The sequence below is a fragment of the Heliconius melpomene genome, chromosome 12 (genome assembly GCF_056956725.1).
Source record: "Heliconius melpomene rosina isolate 202511_hmr_F chromosome 12, ASM5695672v1, whole genome shotgun sequence".
Lineage (NCBI taxonomy): Eukaryota > Metazoa > Arthropoda > Insecta > Lepidoptera > Nymphalidae > Heliconius > Heliconius melpomene.
Window position 1 is genome coordinate 5107946 of NC_140400.1, and position 17255 is coordinate 5125200.

Below are 17255 nucleotides of genomic sequence, written 5' to 3' on the forward strand. Positions count from 1 at the left end.
TAGTTAGTGAATATGCATACTGTCTTAACTACATATTAAACTAATTGTCTTTAAAATTTCAGCTTTGCTAAAATGACGTAAGTCTGGAAGCCCTGGGATCTTGGACTAATAAGTAAGTACGACAGACGAGCGACGTTGTCTGTGCTTTTTAACTGTCATTGCTCATTTGTCAAATAAACGGTTGTACCGTTGACCGCATTCGTCGTTACTAATTTAGAAAATTTGTGTATATTTCTTGAAATAAAATCCTGCGCTTACAATTTTTAAATTGAAAGTAGAAAAATGGAAGTGACTGATGAGAATTTAGCCACATTAGCAAATTACTTACAACAGACTCTTAACCCAGATCCTAATACAAGAAGACCCGGTAAGAAATAGTTTTGCGCAAATATTGTTATTCATACATAATGGGCATTTTCACTTAATATTATTGGGACTATCACTAATTTTAAGATCACTATTCTTGAATTATTTTAAGTTTACAAATATCATTAAGTATAGTTTAAATGTACAAGGTATATGATACTAACCTAAAATTAAATCAATTTTGAAATCTATAATCTTACTAAGTTAAACTAACTTAAATATGTATAATTGTCACATAAAACAAAGAAGCACATTAAAAAAAACTACTCATTAGTATTGAATTGTTGATATTTTAGTTATTGTTCTTTATCAAATACATAATTAAATATTTTCAAATATGCCAAATTGTAAACTGTATGTCATATTCATAGCTGAGAAATTTCTGGAAGGTGTGGAAGTGAATCAGAATTATGCTATTCTGCTGTTGCACCTCATAGACAAAGATTCTGCTGATCTGACAATAAGAGTTGCTGCGGCGGTTACCTTCAAAAATTATATCAAAAGAAATTGGGCAGTGGTAAGTTTTTGTGTTTATTTAAAATATTTTGTATTATTGTTAAATTTTTGTATAGATTTTGGGTTTCAATTATTGGGATTGACTAATTACACTACTTTACAAGGTTTTTTCTATAGATGAAACTAATGTGTATCAATGGAGTAATAGAGATGTTTTCAAAGATGCAGGTATTAGATGTGATAGGAACGAGAAATAAAGATAAAATTGATACACGAAGTTTTTGCCTCCAAAAAGTTAATAAATCCTTTATGGGTCTGAGTATATGAGTATGTAATAAAATTCTGCAGTGTATTCTAAGCTTGCCACTACCAAAATTTAAAATATCTGTAAAAAAAATTCTAACAAGTAAAGCTTATTACACTGTTCATGAATATTTAGAGGATAAACATATATGGAATTATGTCTATTGAATGTCATGCAGGATAGCTGCTGGCTAATGTAATAAAATTGAATTATACCATTGACTCTGAAAAGAGCAACTGTTGAGTTCCTTGCTGGCTCTTATCAGAACTGCCTTCCGAACCGGTGGTAGTGTTTGGTTTATATGTTCATTCAATGATTCAATAGTGCTTATAGTAGTTTATTTGTATAGAATAATTTGAAATAGAGCCTAAATTATACAGAGTGGTTTTATCAGCACCACTTTAAATAAAACCACAGTTTCAAATAATCTATAAAAGCCTAATTAAAAAAGTTGTTTCCCTCAAAAATGAAAAAGTTAATTTTTTAAACAAAATAAATAATAAAATTATTATTGTAAAACTAAACACCATCTGTTAAGGACTATGCATGCACACATAAACCTATCAAAGAGACACTGCAACAATGGTATTTTGATTAATTTCTTTAGGTATGGGTTTGAAATATTTTACCCTATACACTGTTCCTGTAAAAGGAGCGCTGACTCTTCCAACCTATATAACTCAAGTGAATAAGAAAGGACATCAAGTTTATTAAATATTCATAATTTTTATATATATTTTTTGTACAAGACTTACAATAATGGTTGTTCGTTCAATCCACACTTCTGCCATCCAACCTGCAATTCAGTCTTGAATTCAGATGGAAAATAATCTCTTAACTCTACCCACTCCGCCTACTCTGCTATTGCAGGATAGAGCTTATAGGTGAAAAATATATGCTTTTTTTAGCCAACATTTTTATAGATTTACCAGTTCAAAGCTAAAAAAACTTCAAAATAATTATATAGTTCTAGTGGTCAAGTCAAAGCAGCGAACTCACTAATAAATAAATGAATTGAAAAATATTTGTATGTATATTTTTTTATACAATTTATTAAACATTTGCAAAATAATCTTAATTTTAGGATGAAGAAGGAGTAGACCGTATACATGCAGCCGATCGAGCTACAATCAAAACTTTAATAGTGAATCTTATGTTGAAATCACCTGAAAGCATTCAAAGGCAGTTTAGCGATGCAGTTTCCATTATAGGAAAATCTGATTTCCCAGAGAAATGGCCAGGCTTGATCGCCGAGATGGTTGAAAAGTTTGCAACAGGTAATAATGTATTATTTAAATGCGTGCGACTATAAACGCGACAGGTTGTGGGTTCAATTCCCAGTCAAGAAAATGAATAATTCACTTCCTTGAGAGGGAATCTTCATTTCCTCGCTCTAATAACGAGGCAAAGCGCGGTGTGAGTTCTGCCACTCAATGTACAATGTCTCCAGAATTCAACGGAAAGTGGGGAACTGAAGAGTGTCAACGGGAATGGAGTGTCTTAACTTTTAAGTTTCCAGATTCCTCCTGCCTACCCTATCATATGCGGGATACAGCATGAAGATAAAATATAAATTTTATAAACTTATTTATATGATTACAAAAAAGTTTTTAATCAGATGAGACACACTAAAAAAGTAAAAAACCTATACTTATAAGAAAATCGTAACAAAACAGTGTCTGTACATATTAAGTAAGAAAAAGATGTTATTGGTGGCAATTAATAACGTAATAGAATCAAAAATAATGATTTTAAAATATTTATCTGTTTGTTTGTGCGTTTGTTCCTGCTAATCTCAGAAACGGCGTAAGCAATTTAAATGCAACTTTCACTATCTGGCCAGCTCCTCTTATATTAAATTAGCGTATTTGTTGTATTATAATTGGCTTAAAAATAAATAAATTGCACCAATTTAAAGCATTTTGACAAAATTACTACTTGCTGAAAGAGTTATTTAATTATTTATTTATTGCTAAAAGAGCCACAAGAGGCGCGATTTCAATACTACTATATTTAAAATAAGTTAGAAATTGTCAAAAAAAAATGTTTTCTCTTTAATGGCAGAGTAGAAAAAGGAGCTTAGTACCACACACTTCATTACTAGTAGAATAAATACACTTCATTCCTCATTTTCTGCGTAAGAGACGTGAGCGACAAAATTCAACACTGTGATTTGTCTTGTTTGTTAGCAATGAAACGGATAATAAATTCTTGTACAAATATTTAATAAAAAAAAAACAGCTTCACACTGTATCCCGCACACAGGAGGCAGAGAGAACCTCGTGTTAAGGCACTGTTGAGTGGCGGAATTCAACACCGCGCTCGGTCTTGATATTAGAGCGAAAAAATGAAAGAGCTAAATTTAATAAAATATATTTTTTAACTTTATTAATTATTTTTTATTTTCTTTCAGGAGATTTTCATGTAATCAATGGTGTTTTAAGAACTGCACACTCTTTGTTCAAGAGATATCGTTATGAATTTAAATCTCAAAAGTTATGGGAGGAAATAAAGCATGTGTTAGAAAACTTTGCTAAGCCTTTGACTGAACTTTTTGTGGTAAATAATATTTTTTTCTTATTTTTATATTATATATTAATTAGCGGAGGCCCATGTCCAGCAGTGGACGTTGAAAGGCTGATGGATGGATATTATATATTTAACTCTAATAATACTTTTTATATAAACAACATTTCTTGTATATTTAAACATATTGTAATGATAAATCTATTATAATATATGTATTATATATATATATAGAGCCCTGTCGTGGCGCAGGGGCACAAAGTGTGACTGTAAGCCGATTGGTTGTGGGTTCGATCCCCACTTAAGGGAAGATATATTTATTTAAATTTATATTTTCATTTCTACGCTCTGGTGTCGAGGCAAAGGGCGATGTTGAGTTCTGCCTCCAGAATTTGGCGGAAATTGGGGACCGGCGTGTCTTAACACTAGGTTACCTTTGCCTACCCTGCTGTGTGCAGGATACAGCATGAAGCTGATAAAAGATAAAAAAAATATAATGTCAAGAACTTTCGCATTTTATTATAATTTGTATTTTTATCATATATACAAATTATAATAAAGTATGTAAACAAAATAATATTATAAGTGCTATAATAAAAAATATATATTGACAATTTTTAATTTAGACTCTTGCCGCACCAGATGTCTCAAATTTTAAAAACAAGGAACAGAGTGAAAATCATATATTTTATTAGACATATTTTACAAATTTATTTTATGATTTAACATAATCATGTTTATTATAGGCAACAATTGATCTAACAAATAAGCATGCAGGCAATCCTCAAGCACTAAAAGTGATATATGGTTCATTAGTGCTAATCTGTAAAGTGTTCTACTCACTCAATTGTCAAGATTTGCCAGAGTTCTTTGAAGATAACATGCCCATATGGATGCCAAATCTTTTGAATTTGTTACAAGTTAAAGTGCCATGTTTGGAAACTGATGTGAGTTATTATAATAGTTCTATTAGTAATCGTTGAGACCAGTCATGTTGCAGGAGCATGAGTGTGTGACTATAAACGCGACAGGTTTTGGGTTCGATTCCCATTTGAGGAGATGAAATATTTAATACTAAATCTTTACTTTCTGCAGAAATATGATATTCAGTGTCATCGCCGTCGTCGCACAGCGGCTCAAAGGTGTGACTGTAACGCGACGGTTGTGGGTTCAATCCCTACTCGAGGAAGTGAAATAGTTATTTACGTTTATATTTAAATTTTTTTGCTCAGGTGTCAAGGCAAAACGCGGCGTTGAGTTCTGCCACTCAACACTCAATGCCTCCAGAATACAGCTGAAACTGAGGAATAGAGTGTGATAACACAGGTTCCTTCTGCCTACCCTGCTGTGTGCGGGATGCAGCATGCAGCTGATTTTTGTTTTTTTATAATATTGTAATTATAGCATATTTCTCAACATAATAGAATGGTTTTTCAAAATCACTCCCCCATTTACACTTTGATATTGTGCTACAACAGCCTCAATTACCTAATTTTAATAAAAATTAATATTTTATAATTTACAGGACGACGATGACAAGCCGGGTGTTTTAGAACAACTAAGAACAGAAGTGTGTGAGTGTGCTTCATTATATGCACTCAAATACGAAGAAGAGTTTGGTCCGCACGCGCCATCTTTTGTAACCGCCGTTTGGAATGTTCTATTGAGCACTGGGCCTAAGACTAAATATGATGCTGTGAGTTATGTTTTCTATTATTATTAATATATTGTACAGTCCACAAGCCATGGCAGCTGTAAACTTAGGCTTCCTGAACTTCAACTTGGCACTCAGGAAGAAATATTTCTTCTTCCTGAGTAAAGAAAGGATTCTTCACTATGTCTGAATTCGAAATATTCAATGTTGAGTGGCAGAATTTAAAGATCCAGTAAGCATACAAATAACCTTAACTTTTACTTGATAAAAAAATTAAATCTAATATATATTTTTTGTTATTTTACAGTTAGTATCTAACGCTCTGACGTTCTTAGCGAAAGTAGCTGAGAAGAACACATACAAAAATCTGTTTGAAGACCCGGCCACTTTGAGCAGTATTTGTGAAAAAGTTGTCATACCGAATATGGAATTTAGAGGTAAAATATATTTTATTACCTAAACGTTGTATCCCGCACATAGCAGGGTAGGCAGAGGGAACCCGAAAACCTACTGTTCTGATTAAAACATTTTCATTGCCCTTTTCCGGCCGAATTCTAGAGGAATTGTGTACAGTATTGACTGACCTTGGACCATCCTACTAATATTATAAATGTGAATGTTTCTGAGGATGGATGAATATTTGTTTCATTTTCATGCGAAATTAAGGAGTAGATGTTGAAAAAACTTTACAGTAGCCACAGTAAACAAGTCTTTAGGCATTGATTTACAAAAATCCACAGAATCAGATATGGAGTTATTTGAGGATAATCCAGAAGAATATGTTAGAAGGGATATAGAAGGATCAGATGTGGATACAAGGAGGAGAGCGTCTTGTGATCTCGTCAGGACACTAGCGTTGCATTTTGAAGATAAAATGATGAGTATATTTGGGCAATATGTGGAGGTGAGTTGACTATTTATATTATTATAATTTATTTCTTCTTCTTCTTCCTCCTGGCATTAATCCCGGCTATTGCCAGGGTCTGCCTTCCTACACAACCTACTCCACTTTGCACGATCTTTTGCATCCTCGGTGGTTAGACCATTGGCTCTCATGTCCTGCATCACGACATCAACCAGCGCTTCCTTGGGCGTCCGGGAGGTCGCACCCCAGGGACTGGTATAGCAAGGCACTTGCGTCCGACATAGTTCTTAGGCCGGCGCGTAACGTGGCCAAACCATCTCAAGCGACTCTCTTGGAGCTTATCCGCTACGTCACGGACCCCAAGACTACCTCGAATGAATGTGTTGCGTATGCGGTCAGACCGCGTTACGCCGCACATCCACCTCAGCATCTTCATTTCCGTGACGTGAAGCTCCTGAGTGTGCCGAGATAGTGCTGGCCAACATTCGCTGCCGTATAAAAGAACCGGTCGGACGATGCTCTTGTATATCAGCCCCTTGAGCTTGGGCGGTATTCTGCGGTCGCAGACCACACCAGTGACCTCCCGCCATTTGGCCCAGGCAGCGCTTATCCGGCCATGGACATCGTGATCGATGCCTCCAGACTCGTGCATAACGGATCCAAGGTACCTGAACTTCTCCGACTTAACGGCTGGCTCAGGACCTATAAGGATGGTGCTCGAGTCCCGGCTCCCGCAGGCCATGTACTCTGTCTTCGACACATTTAGTTTAAGACCGCCGTTCTCAAGCGTACCCTTCCAGAGGTTCACTTTACGCTCCAGCGTCAGTCGGTTCTCGGCAATGAGTGCTATGTCGTCGGCATACATCATCAGCCATGGAGGCTGGTCCTGGATGTGAGCCGAGACAGTATCGAGCACTACATTGAATAAGAACGGACTAAGAGCCGAGCCCTGGTGAACCCCCACCGTAATCGGGAAGGGTCTAGTGTCGCCAACAGCAGTCCTAACCATAGAAGCGGAATCGTGGTACATGTCTCTGATAATCTCAATATAGGCCTCAGGGATCCCTTTGGATCGCAATGCCCACCAGATACACTGACGAGGCACACAGTCAAAGGCCTTCTGCAGATCTAAAAAGACCACATGCAGAGCTCTCCTTTTTTCCCTGTATGCCTCCATCAAAGTTCTGAGGGCGAAAATGGCGTCCATGGTGCCCGATCCTGGCTGAAATCCATATTGAGACTCAGAGATAGTACACTCTCGGCGGAGCCTGAGGTCGATCATGCGCTCGAAGAGCTTCATGGTATGACTCATAAGCTTAATGCCCCTATAACTACCACAATCTTGAACACTGCCCCTTCCTTTGTAAATAGGGGTAATGAAGCTAAGCCGCCACTGATGCGGCATCTTACCAGTGTTCAAGATATGGTTAAAAAGGTCAGTAAGCATGATCACACCAAGAGAGCCCAACGATTTCCACGCTTCGATCGGAATGTCGTCAGGTCCCACCGCTTTTCCGTTCTTCATGCGTCGAAGGCAATTACGTGTTTCGTCAAGGGTTATTGGGGCAATAAGTCCGAGGTTAGGCGGTGGGTCGTGATGAAGACTGCATGGGTGCTGAGTATTCAGCAACTCCTGGAAGTAGCTTCTCCACCTCTCCTTCACAGAGGCACGACTACAGAGCAGCGTGCCCTGGGAATCTTTGACGCACAGACATTTTGCGATATCTTGCGTCACTTTATCCCGGGAACGTGCCAGTTTGTAAATGAGCTTCTGCCCCTCCACAGTTTCAAGTTTATCATACAATGGTGACAAACTTTCACTGCGGGCTCTGGCTACAGCTCTTTTACAGGCACGTTTAGCTACTGTGTACTCCAGTCTGTCTTCAGGAGAGTTGGATTCCTGCCACTTCTTAAAGGCAGCCTTCTTTTCACGAGTCACCTCCTGCACCTCGTCATTCCACCACCATGTCTCCTTGTCGATGACACGTCCTCCCCTAGAAAGGCCAAGAACTCGCCTGCCCGCCGCAATGATTGCCGACTGAGCCCGATCCCAAGCATCCTGAGCAGTCTCGGTGTTCGTCGAAATATCGTGACTTTTCACCTCTGCCAGGAAGTCGGTCTGCATCGGTCCATTCAGCAACCACCACTTGATCCGAGGCCTACGTTTCTCGGCTACTTTCTTCTTCGGAGTGACGTTAAAGTCCATGACAAGAAGACGATGTTGGGCCGTTAGGCTTTCGCCTGGAATGACCTTACAGTTAGTTACCCTGCCCATATGACACCGTCTGGTCAATAAGTAGTCTATTTGAGTTGAGTGGGACCCGCTCTTATACGTGATAAGGTGCTGAGAATTCTTTTGGAAGAACGTATTCACGACGGCCAGATCAGACGCAATACAGGTTCTCAGAATGTTTTATCCCTCTGTATTGCGAAGACCGTGCCCAAAACCCCCGTGAACACGTTCATACGGCTCAGCAGCCTTACCGACGTGCCCGTTCAAGTCCCCCCCAACTAAGACCACTTCAGTACACGGCACAGCAAGTAGCACCCCTTCATACTGCTCCCAGAATGTCTCCTTTTCGGCCGCGCTACATCCCGCCTGGGGAGCATAGGCACTGATTAAGTTTGTGATAACGCCCTCAATCAGTACCCTCACTCGCATCAAGCGGTCGGAGCGACGGTCAACTTCAAGGAGCCCATTCTGTAGCTCTTCAGATAGCACTACCGCTACACCGTTCCTACCCGAAGGTGACCCAGTGTATATAAGCCGGTAACCCTGTCCGATGTTACGGGACTTATTGCCCTTCCAGCGAGTTTCCTGGAGGAAAGCACACTGGACCCGACGTCTCATGAGTACATCTGCGAGTTCCCTGCATCGTCCGGTTAGAGAGCCAATATTCCACGTTGCAAAGCGGAGTTTCCTTCTGGGTACTTGCGTCTTTAACCGTGCCCGTACTTGACACGGTAGCCCTCGCCCACTTGTCGCAGGTGTAGGGCGATGTGCCTGCGCGTCGTTTCGCGGCGACGCCCTAGCCGTACCCAGTCTGTTGTTGGTTCGTTCCATATTGTGGCTGTTTGTGGTTTTCGTGGAGCGACTGCCGTCTGACCTCCAAACCCCTTTGTGGGGAAAACCGAAGGGAGAGGAAAATAGAAGAGTAGGATAGGAAAAGGAAGGAGGGAGCTAAGGAAGGAGGAGAGGGGGGGGGGACACCATTCTTACGGACTGGATCCTCATCCAGATATCCTCGAGCCGCCACTCTTATATCCTCATATAAGAGTGGCGGCTCGAGGATCCGGGGTCGCGTACCCGTATGCCCACAAACCAATATCGGACAGATATTAGTCTGGACACCCTCTTATTTATATGTTATATATAATTTAAACAAAAATAGAGCAAAATAATAGCACAATAAAGAGCTGAACTCTATAACATTTTCTAGCAGCCAACTTTATCGTGTGAGAAATGCGTTAGGTATACAGAAAATATATATTACATTTATACATAAACATATCTGTATACATACACACATATTAAACATAAAATTATATATATAGGTTTTAGCAACATTACTACATGGTTTTTCCTACAGCTAACTGGTGGCCACTATTCATCGATCATATATGTGTGTATAAGCTAACTTTTTTTAACTTTTTTATTTTTCTTTCTGTCTGTCCAGGTGATGCTAGCCAAATACACAGAGAGTGGGGGGTCAGCGTGGGTGGGCAAAGACACTGCCCTCTTCTTAGTGACGTCACTGGCCTCCCGTGGTGCCACTCAAGCGGCGGGAGTCACTAAGGCCTCGCCTCTTGTGGACTTGGCCTCTTTCGCCTCTACACATGTTGTACCGGAGCTGGAGAGGCCTAATGGTGGGTGGTTTTTTGTGATAAAGTATCTTATTTGCGGCAATCAGTGTGTGTGAAACGAACATTGCTCTCTTGCTAGTAATATCACTGGCATCCCCTTGTGCCACTCAAGTAGCGGGAGTCATTAAGGCCTTTTTTTTCTCTAAATATATTTTACTGGAGCTAGAAAGTCCTAATGGTGCATTGGAGCTCAATTTTTTTTTTCAAAAAATATTGGTTTCTAAATGTAAGTACAATTACATGATTGACTTTACTTATCAAAAGTAGTGTCATTCAACGCCTTTCTTCGTTTCTATAAAAAAATGACCTATAACTATTGCACAATCACACAAATCTCAAGTTTCATATATCTACAAATATTGTATGGAGAAGTCTCATTAATATAGAAATATTTTTTTAAGAACATTTTAAATTTATTTTTATTTGTTCTAGTGAACGAGCTTCCGGTTCTAAAGGCGGATGCTATTAAATATATAATGACGTTCCGGTCTTTGCTTCCCAGTGAGCTGTTGACCAGAGTTTTACCACTTTTGGTGAGTTGAAAGACTTCTTATTATTTATTATTCTAAGCTTTACCTAAGATTATAAACACAAAGTAATAAAATTGGTTATTTATTGGTATAGATGACTTTAATGACATTTGACTAATACATTCACATCTCATGTTTTAGTTTGGATAAATCGAAATCAAAATACCTATCTCTTTTTTTTCAATGTACAAGTTGACTCTCCATTGTAATTTGAACCTACTACTATTTGTATAGTTGAGACCATTAAAATTTGAACCTACTAGTATTTGTTTAAAATCAATTTCTATTTATTCTTAAACTCTCATTATTATTATGTTTGCCACACTCGGTATCCATCACTGAGTAACCAGAGGCAATAGCCCCGAGGTGTTTACCAGATAATGCGTAGGAACTGTATGATAATAACTATATAATTATCATTTTTGTGAGTTTAGTTTTATGGTAGTCAGAGGAAGCCTTGTTAAGACATTCTGCTCCCTACTTTCCGCCGAATACTGGAGGCGTTGAGTGGCGGAACTCAACGCTGGTTGTCTTGACATAGAGTGAATGAATGAATATATTAAATAAATATTTCATTTCTTCGAATGGGAATCGAACCCATAACCTGTCGCGTCAATAGTCACAGGTGGGTTGCCCTTGCGTCACTTGCGTCTATATACTTATTATTATTATGTTCTTTAAGATTTATTGAGTTCAAATCCAATCCACACTTCAAAAGATACAATAGAGACAAAATGCACAAACGCGGCCTTATCACTACAAGTGATCTCTTCTAGGCAACCAGATTCCAGAAGGATATAACTAAAAGTGCAAAGCGACGCTAAAAATTACTAAATAAACAAACAAATAAAAAATAAATTAATGTACACACATGCATACACAAATTCTTATACATACATTGATTATATATGTAAAATTTATAGAAAATAAATAAATAATATTATTATTGTTTCAGATACAACATATAACTGGTCGTGGTGTAGTATGTACATACGGCGCGTGTGCCGTAGAAAAGCTAATAGCCGGTGGCATGGTCCCCCGCGCGGCACTCGAACCCCACGCCCCCGTGTTACTGTCAGCGTTGTTTGCTTCATTAGGGCAGCAAAATGATCCGAACGATCATAATGAATATGTTATGAAAGGTATGTGAGTTTGTTATTTTTTTTTATATTTTTAAGCTGAACCTCCTCAGCCTCAACGACGGTGAGGATTGTTTTCTGTTTTTGGTAGTTTGATATCAATAAAAATTAAGTTCAAACACTAAAATTCGGCTACTGATAATCACTTTTTAAAAAGTATCAAACAAGAAAACAATCTCATGTGAAATTGATTTAAAGTTTCTACAGAAACGCAATACATTGCGTGATGCAAAAACTCAAAAAAAAAATCCCATTCTGGTAAAGATTTAACATAATAATAACAAATAAAGCAATATTAATTAAAAATGTGTTATTTTCAGCCGTACTAAGAACGCTAGCGTGTCTTCGGGAGGCTGCTTTACCTTACCTGGGTGAAGCTTTACCAAAATTGGCCGCCATGCTGGCAGTGGTGGCAAAGAATCCATGCAAACCACATTTCAATCATTATCTGTTTGAAACTTTGTCCTTGGCTGTTCAGTGAGTATTGGAAGATATTTAGATATGTTAATGAGTATTCAAAAAATACATCAATTTTATATTTTTGGTATACATAAAAATAGATCACTTTTTAAAAATATTTTTTTTATATAGATTGGTAGTGAAGTCTAATCCGAGTGCAATCACAGCGTTTGAAGATGCCTTGTTCCCAATTTTCCAAGATATCCTGCAGAATGATATTCAAGGTACAGTAAAATTTCATTTATTCTGTAATATATAAATTTAATCTTAAATTATTATTATGTTTTATTTAAAAACATTATAAGCACTTTTAAATCATCCAAATCAAACTAACAATTTCAAATCAGTGTTCATTTCTTTTCATATAAATATACGTAATTAAAATTATATTAATTATTCCTTCCAGAATTCATGCCTTACGTGTTCCAAATGCTATCACTCTTGCTGGAACTGCGAGGGTCTAGCACATCTGCCCCGGCCACAGGGGTGGAGGCCTACGCTGCCCTCCTTCCCTGCCTGGTGGCGCCCCCTTTATGGGAGAGGGCGGCTAATGTCCGTCCTCTTGTACGTCTACTGTGCGCGTTCATCCTCACGCGGCCAGAACTTGTTCTGGAGTCAGGCAAGCTGGTGAGTACGCGTCTTCATACATTAGATTAAGCTGGGCGCGCTATATATACTATTGCAGCAAGCAAATAGAGAAGTATAGAAGTGTTATATAGTATATATAATAAAGGTTAAACAACTTTAAACTTTATCGCCAATACCTATGACTCGACTTCGGAATGAGGCGTGTGCGGCGGAGTCCCTTTGATAGATTTATATGCGTGCTTGTGCGAGCGTTAATAAATAAGCGATAATCTTATTATTTATTTTGTTTAAAAAATAATTTTTTGGAAATATTTTTTTTTATTGTATAAAAATATAATTGACACAACACTATTCTTGATGATGAAGCATGTAAATGTTTTGATGCAAATACTAATTAAGCTCAATCAATTTTTTTTACAGAATGCAATGCTAGGAGTGTTCCAGAAATTGATAGCTTCAAAAACAAATGACCATGAGGGCTTTTATCTCATACAGACAATGCTTCTTAAATTTGGCGAGTAAGTAGTACTTTTAGGTAGTTAAGTAGAGTATATTAATCATTATAAATTTAGTTAACCCACTTAAGAAAGTGAAATTTTTGATAGGAATGTAGTGTGTGAAGTAAAAAAAATATATTTGAATCAATCTATTCTATTTGTAAAAACGAAACGCGGCGCTGAGTTACGCCACTCAAATCGCAATGGCCATGCCTTAATCTTCCAATTATTTATTATTTTTAAAAATAATAATTTATTGTTTGTTTTTCTATATTTATTTCAGACCAGTTATGCAACAGTACACAAAACAAATTATAACACTGCTCTTTCAACGGCTGTCTTCATCAAAAACTACTAAATACGTTAAAGGATTGATTGCCTTCTTCGGTTTTTATTCAGCACATTTTGGAGCAGACCCTTTAATAGATATTATAGATTCTGTTCAAGCTAAGTAAGTTATTTTTTAAATTATTTTTGTTATTTAGTACCTTTATAATATGAGATCTGGAAGTAAATGAGGTTGTTGTGGATGCGATTTCCATTTGGAGCAATCATTCATGTGATGTACTCAATATAGCCTTCCTTGATAAATGATGTGCTGGATAGCACTACAAAATCAGCTTAAACCAGTAGTTCTTAAGATTAAGGCATTAAACCAAACAAAATCTTATAATATATGGTATATTAAATCAATAGACCACTTGTACATATGGCGCACCTCAGTATTTTTTGTACATAATACGGCGTCGTCAGTAAGAGTTGTTTTCGACATTACAATGATGTTATATAGACTAGCATACTGTCAAAAACAAACTAGACTATGTCGCTTTAGGGAGTACACACTCCCACACCTATGATGATATATAGACTAGGATACTGTCAAAAATACTAGACCAGATCGAAATACAGGATCTATGCACTGTATAGAGCGTACTGCGTATGATATAGAGTGCATCATGGGCCCATAATGCTTTAGGTAGTGTATCATTAGAGTGTGTCGTGTTGCAGCATGTTCGCGATGTACGTGCAGCGAGTGCTGGTGCCGGACGCGCAGAAGGTGTGCGGCGCGCTGGAGCGCAAGGCGGCGGCCGTGGGCTGCGTGCGGCTCCTCGCGCATAGTGAGCGATTCAGGGCCGGCGCGCTGGCCCCGTTGTGGCCCGCTGTTATGCAGGTATGCGATTATTTATCTCTTTCTCTCCGTCGCCCTATTTTCTCCACCCTCCGCCTTTGCATACGTGTTTTTCTTTCAATTTTATTTGTGTTGTTCTTTCTATATATTTCTTTTATGTGTGCAATAAAGCATATTCTATTCTATTCTATTCCTTTTCGCCCTTTCTTTCTACTGTCCAGCTATTCACTTATCTTCTGCCCCTATTAGATAGATATGGGATAGCCCCCCCACATTGGAAACCCAAAAGTTTTATCGTCTAGGGATGCTCAGTAGAGTATCCTTCCTTTCATTCTTCTTCTCCCCCCAGCATCTGTATTAGATTCAAATAAAGGATCTACAGGCCCACTCCCATGACTCATAATAGGCAAACCCTCACGGTCATGGAGCCGACACTGTTTGCCCTTTCTGACTGCAGAGGAAGAAATGTATATTGATACATATTAGAAATTTTAAGTTGTAACAAGCGCCTCTAAATTGCAAACTAACTTAATAATTAAGAAGCATGTATGGCAGGTTCCAAGACGCACAAATTTAAATCCCGCTATGTTTTAATATATACGTTTCCCAAAAAAGAAATTATCTTCCCAAGTGTGAAAATAACTATTTTAAATTTGTATATTTCATATTTGTCTTTTTTTTCATTCTAACAGGCCCTAATATCCCTGTTTGAACTACCACCTGATGAGAGCACTCTACCCGAAGACCATTTTATAGAAGTGGATGACACGCCAAGTTACCAGCCCCAATACGCTCAACTGGCATGTGCTAAAAATAACGCCGACGACCCCTTGGCCAGTGAGTGGAGTAATTTTGAATTTTTTTTCTTAATACTTTTTTTTACGCTTTTCCCATACAGCGTGAGCGTCAAACTATGCGTGAAAAGGCGTGAAGAAAACAAAAAATATTTTTTTCCTCGCAAATTATAATAGATAATTAATATTTCCACAGGTATAGACGATCCTAAACGCTATTTAGCACAAAGTCTAGCGGAGGTGTCCCGCGCACACCCCGGCCTGCTGCCGCCGCGCGTGGCGCAACTCGACGAGCCGCATAGAATCGCGTTACTTGGATATCTCAATGCTTACAGTGTACAGTTATATTAGAAAAATTGTGTATGCAATTGTATTTTGTTCATTCACTCGGTCTATATTACAATTAATGATTATTTGTTTTGAAAATCAAGTTTATTATGATCATAAATAAACTTGATTTTATTAATGATTAAAATTAAATTGTTCTTGATCATTTGTACATTCATTAGTTCTAGATTTGATTTCTATTGCAGTTCATTCGCTCGTTTATTTAGCTCAAAGCTTATCGTAGGTGCGCAACCTGACGAATTACATATAAACGCATTACTGGGATACCTTAATGCTTATAGTGCAGTTATATTAGTAAAAAATTAAGTTGTTTTGGAACTCTAGCGCACTCGAGAAGAAAGAAATCAAACATAAGAAAAAGCTAAAATCAAATCTCACGGCCATCTACAGCTTACTTTGGGGATTCTAAGACACGTTGATCGTTTTGTAATTATTCATTCGCTCGTTTTATGTTAGAATACATGAGTGTATAAATGATTGTGGATGGACAAAACTTTCTTAATAATGATCGTAGACCATATATTGATTCAGTCTATATTTGAATTCATTTGTTCTACATATTAATAGAGAATTCATTCATTTACTCAATTGTCCATTTATTTTTTTAAATTTATAATAATGTACTTTATATGTTATAAAATTACTATATTGTATTATGTGGAAAAATAATAATATAAGAATACTTAAAGTATATTTTAGTAGAGGCCGTCGCGGCGCAGCGGCACAAGGGTGTGACTGTAACGCGATGGTTGTGGGCTCGATCCCAGGCTCGCCAGGAAGTAAAATATTTATTTACGTTTATATTTCCATTTCTACGCTCTGGTATCGCAAAGCGCGGCGTTGAGTTCTGCCACTCAACACGCAATACCTCCAGAATTCAGCAGAAGAGAGAAACGGAGTGTTTTACACTAGTATATATATCTATACATACATGTTTTATGAGAAGTAACAAAATGCACTAAGTTTTCAAAATATGATTTTTATTTAGTTTATTTTAAATATTTGCTTTTTTGTTATTTCACTGCAGTAAAAAATAATAATATTCAATATTCTCTGAATTATATATATAAAAAAAAAAGTTAAATAATCAAATTTGTGATTTAACTGAAATTTTGTAAATAATTTCGTGCGGAAAGGACTGAATAATGATAATAACTATTAATAATAAGATAATGTATGTTACATTTTGAATGATTGTGATAATTGTTGTATAACTTATTATTATATAGGTGACTTGTGTTGTATAACGTTGAACGTTCTTCATGTTAAAATAAGATTTAGTGGTCTTTCTGTAATACTATTTTTTGAATTTCTAACTTTTTAGAACATAATGTCAATAAAAAAATGTTTAAAAACGTAATAAAATGTTTTTGTCACAATACATATTAATGAGTTTAAATTTTCATAGTATCTAATAATAAATCATAACCTTGTTTTAAGTAATCTTAGTTTAATAATGTTCTTTGCAATTCTTGTTAGTTAAATGCATGATTTAAACTTTTACTTGTTTATTTTCAGTTTCTAAGCGATTAATAAATGTATTATATATACATTTATTGTTTTTATTTTCCTTTTCTAAGTACATACAGGCTGTCTGTTAAGCTGATTTGGTTCTATAATAATAATTCATTAGCTCGATTGTTCAATACCTTAACATTAAACAATCGAACGAATGAATAACTGAATGAACATATAATTGATACACAGAACAACTAAATGAACAGAAGAGATTTTAT

At 37.0% G+C, this 17255-nt stretch overlaps 1 protein-coding gene across 1 annotated transcript; it reads left to right on the forward strand.

Annotated features, from left to right (window-relative positions):
- The first annotated feature begins 153 nt into the window (after positions 1–153).
- On the forward strand, positions 154–16902 carry Cse1 (chromosome segregation 1). Its single transcript, XM_085194839.1, has 19 exons — positions 154–367; positions 738–883; positions 2211–2403; positions 3540–3685; positions 4399–4599; positions 5178–5348; positions 5614–5743; positions 6047–6210; positions 9849–10038; positions 10468–10568; positions 11521–11707; positions 12025–12181; positions 12296–12387; positions 12570–12790; positions 13172–13269; positions 13532–13699; positions 14257–14419; positions 15070–15214; positions 15368–16902. Exons 1-19 carry the CDS (start codon positions 283–285, stop codon positions 15520–15522), a joined length of 2913 nt encoding a protein of 970 aa, XP_085050965.1. The 5' UTR covers positions 154–282; the 3' UTR covers positions 15523–16902.
- The last annotated feature ends 353 nt before the right edge of the window (positions 16903–17255 follow it).

Bases quoted from the DNA above. Each gene is read 5' to 3' on its own strand.
- Cse1 (XM_085194839.1), top strand. From the start codon at position 283: ATGGAAGTGACTGATGAGAATTTAGCCACATTAGCAAATTACTTACAA. The intron at 4,600-5,177 runs GTGAGTTATTAT...TATAATTTACAG, and splicing joins TGCCATGTTTGGAAACTGAT to GACGACGATGACAAGCCGGG. The intron at 14,420-15,069 runs GTATGCGATTAT...TCATTCTAACAG, and splicing joins TGTGGCCCGCTGTTATGCAG to GCCCTAATATCCCTGTTTGA.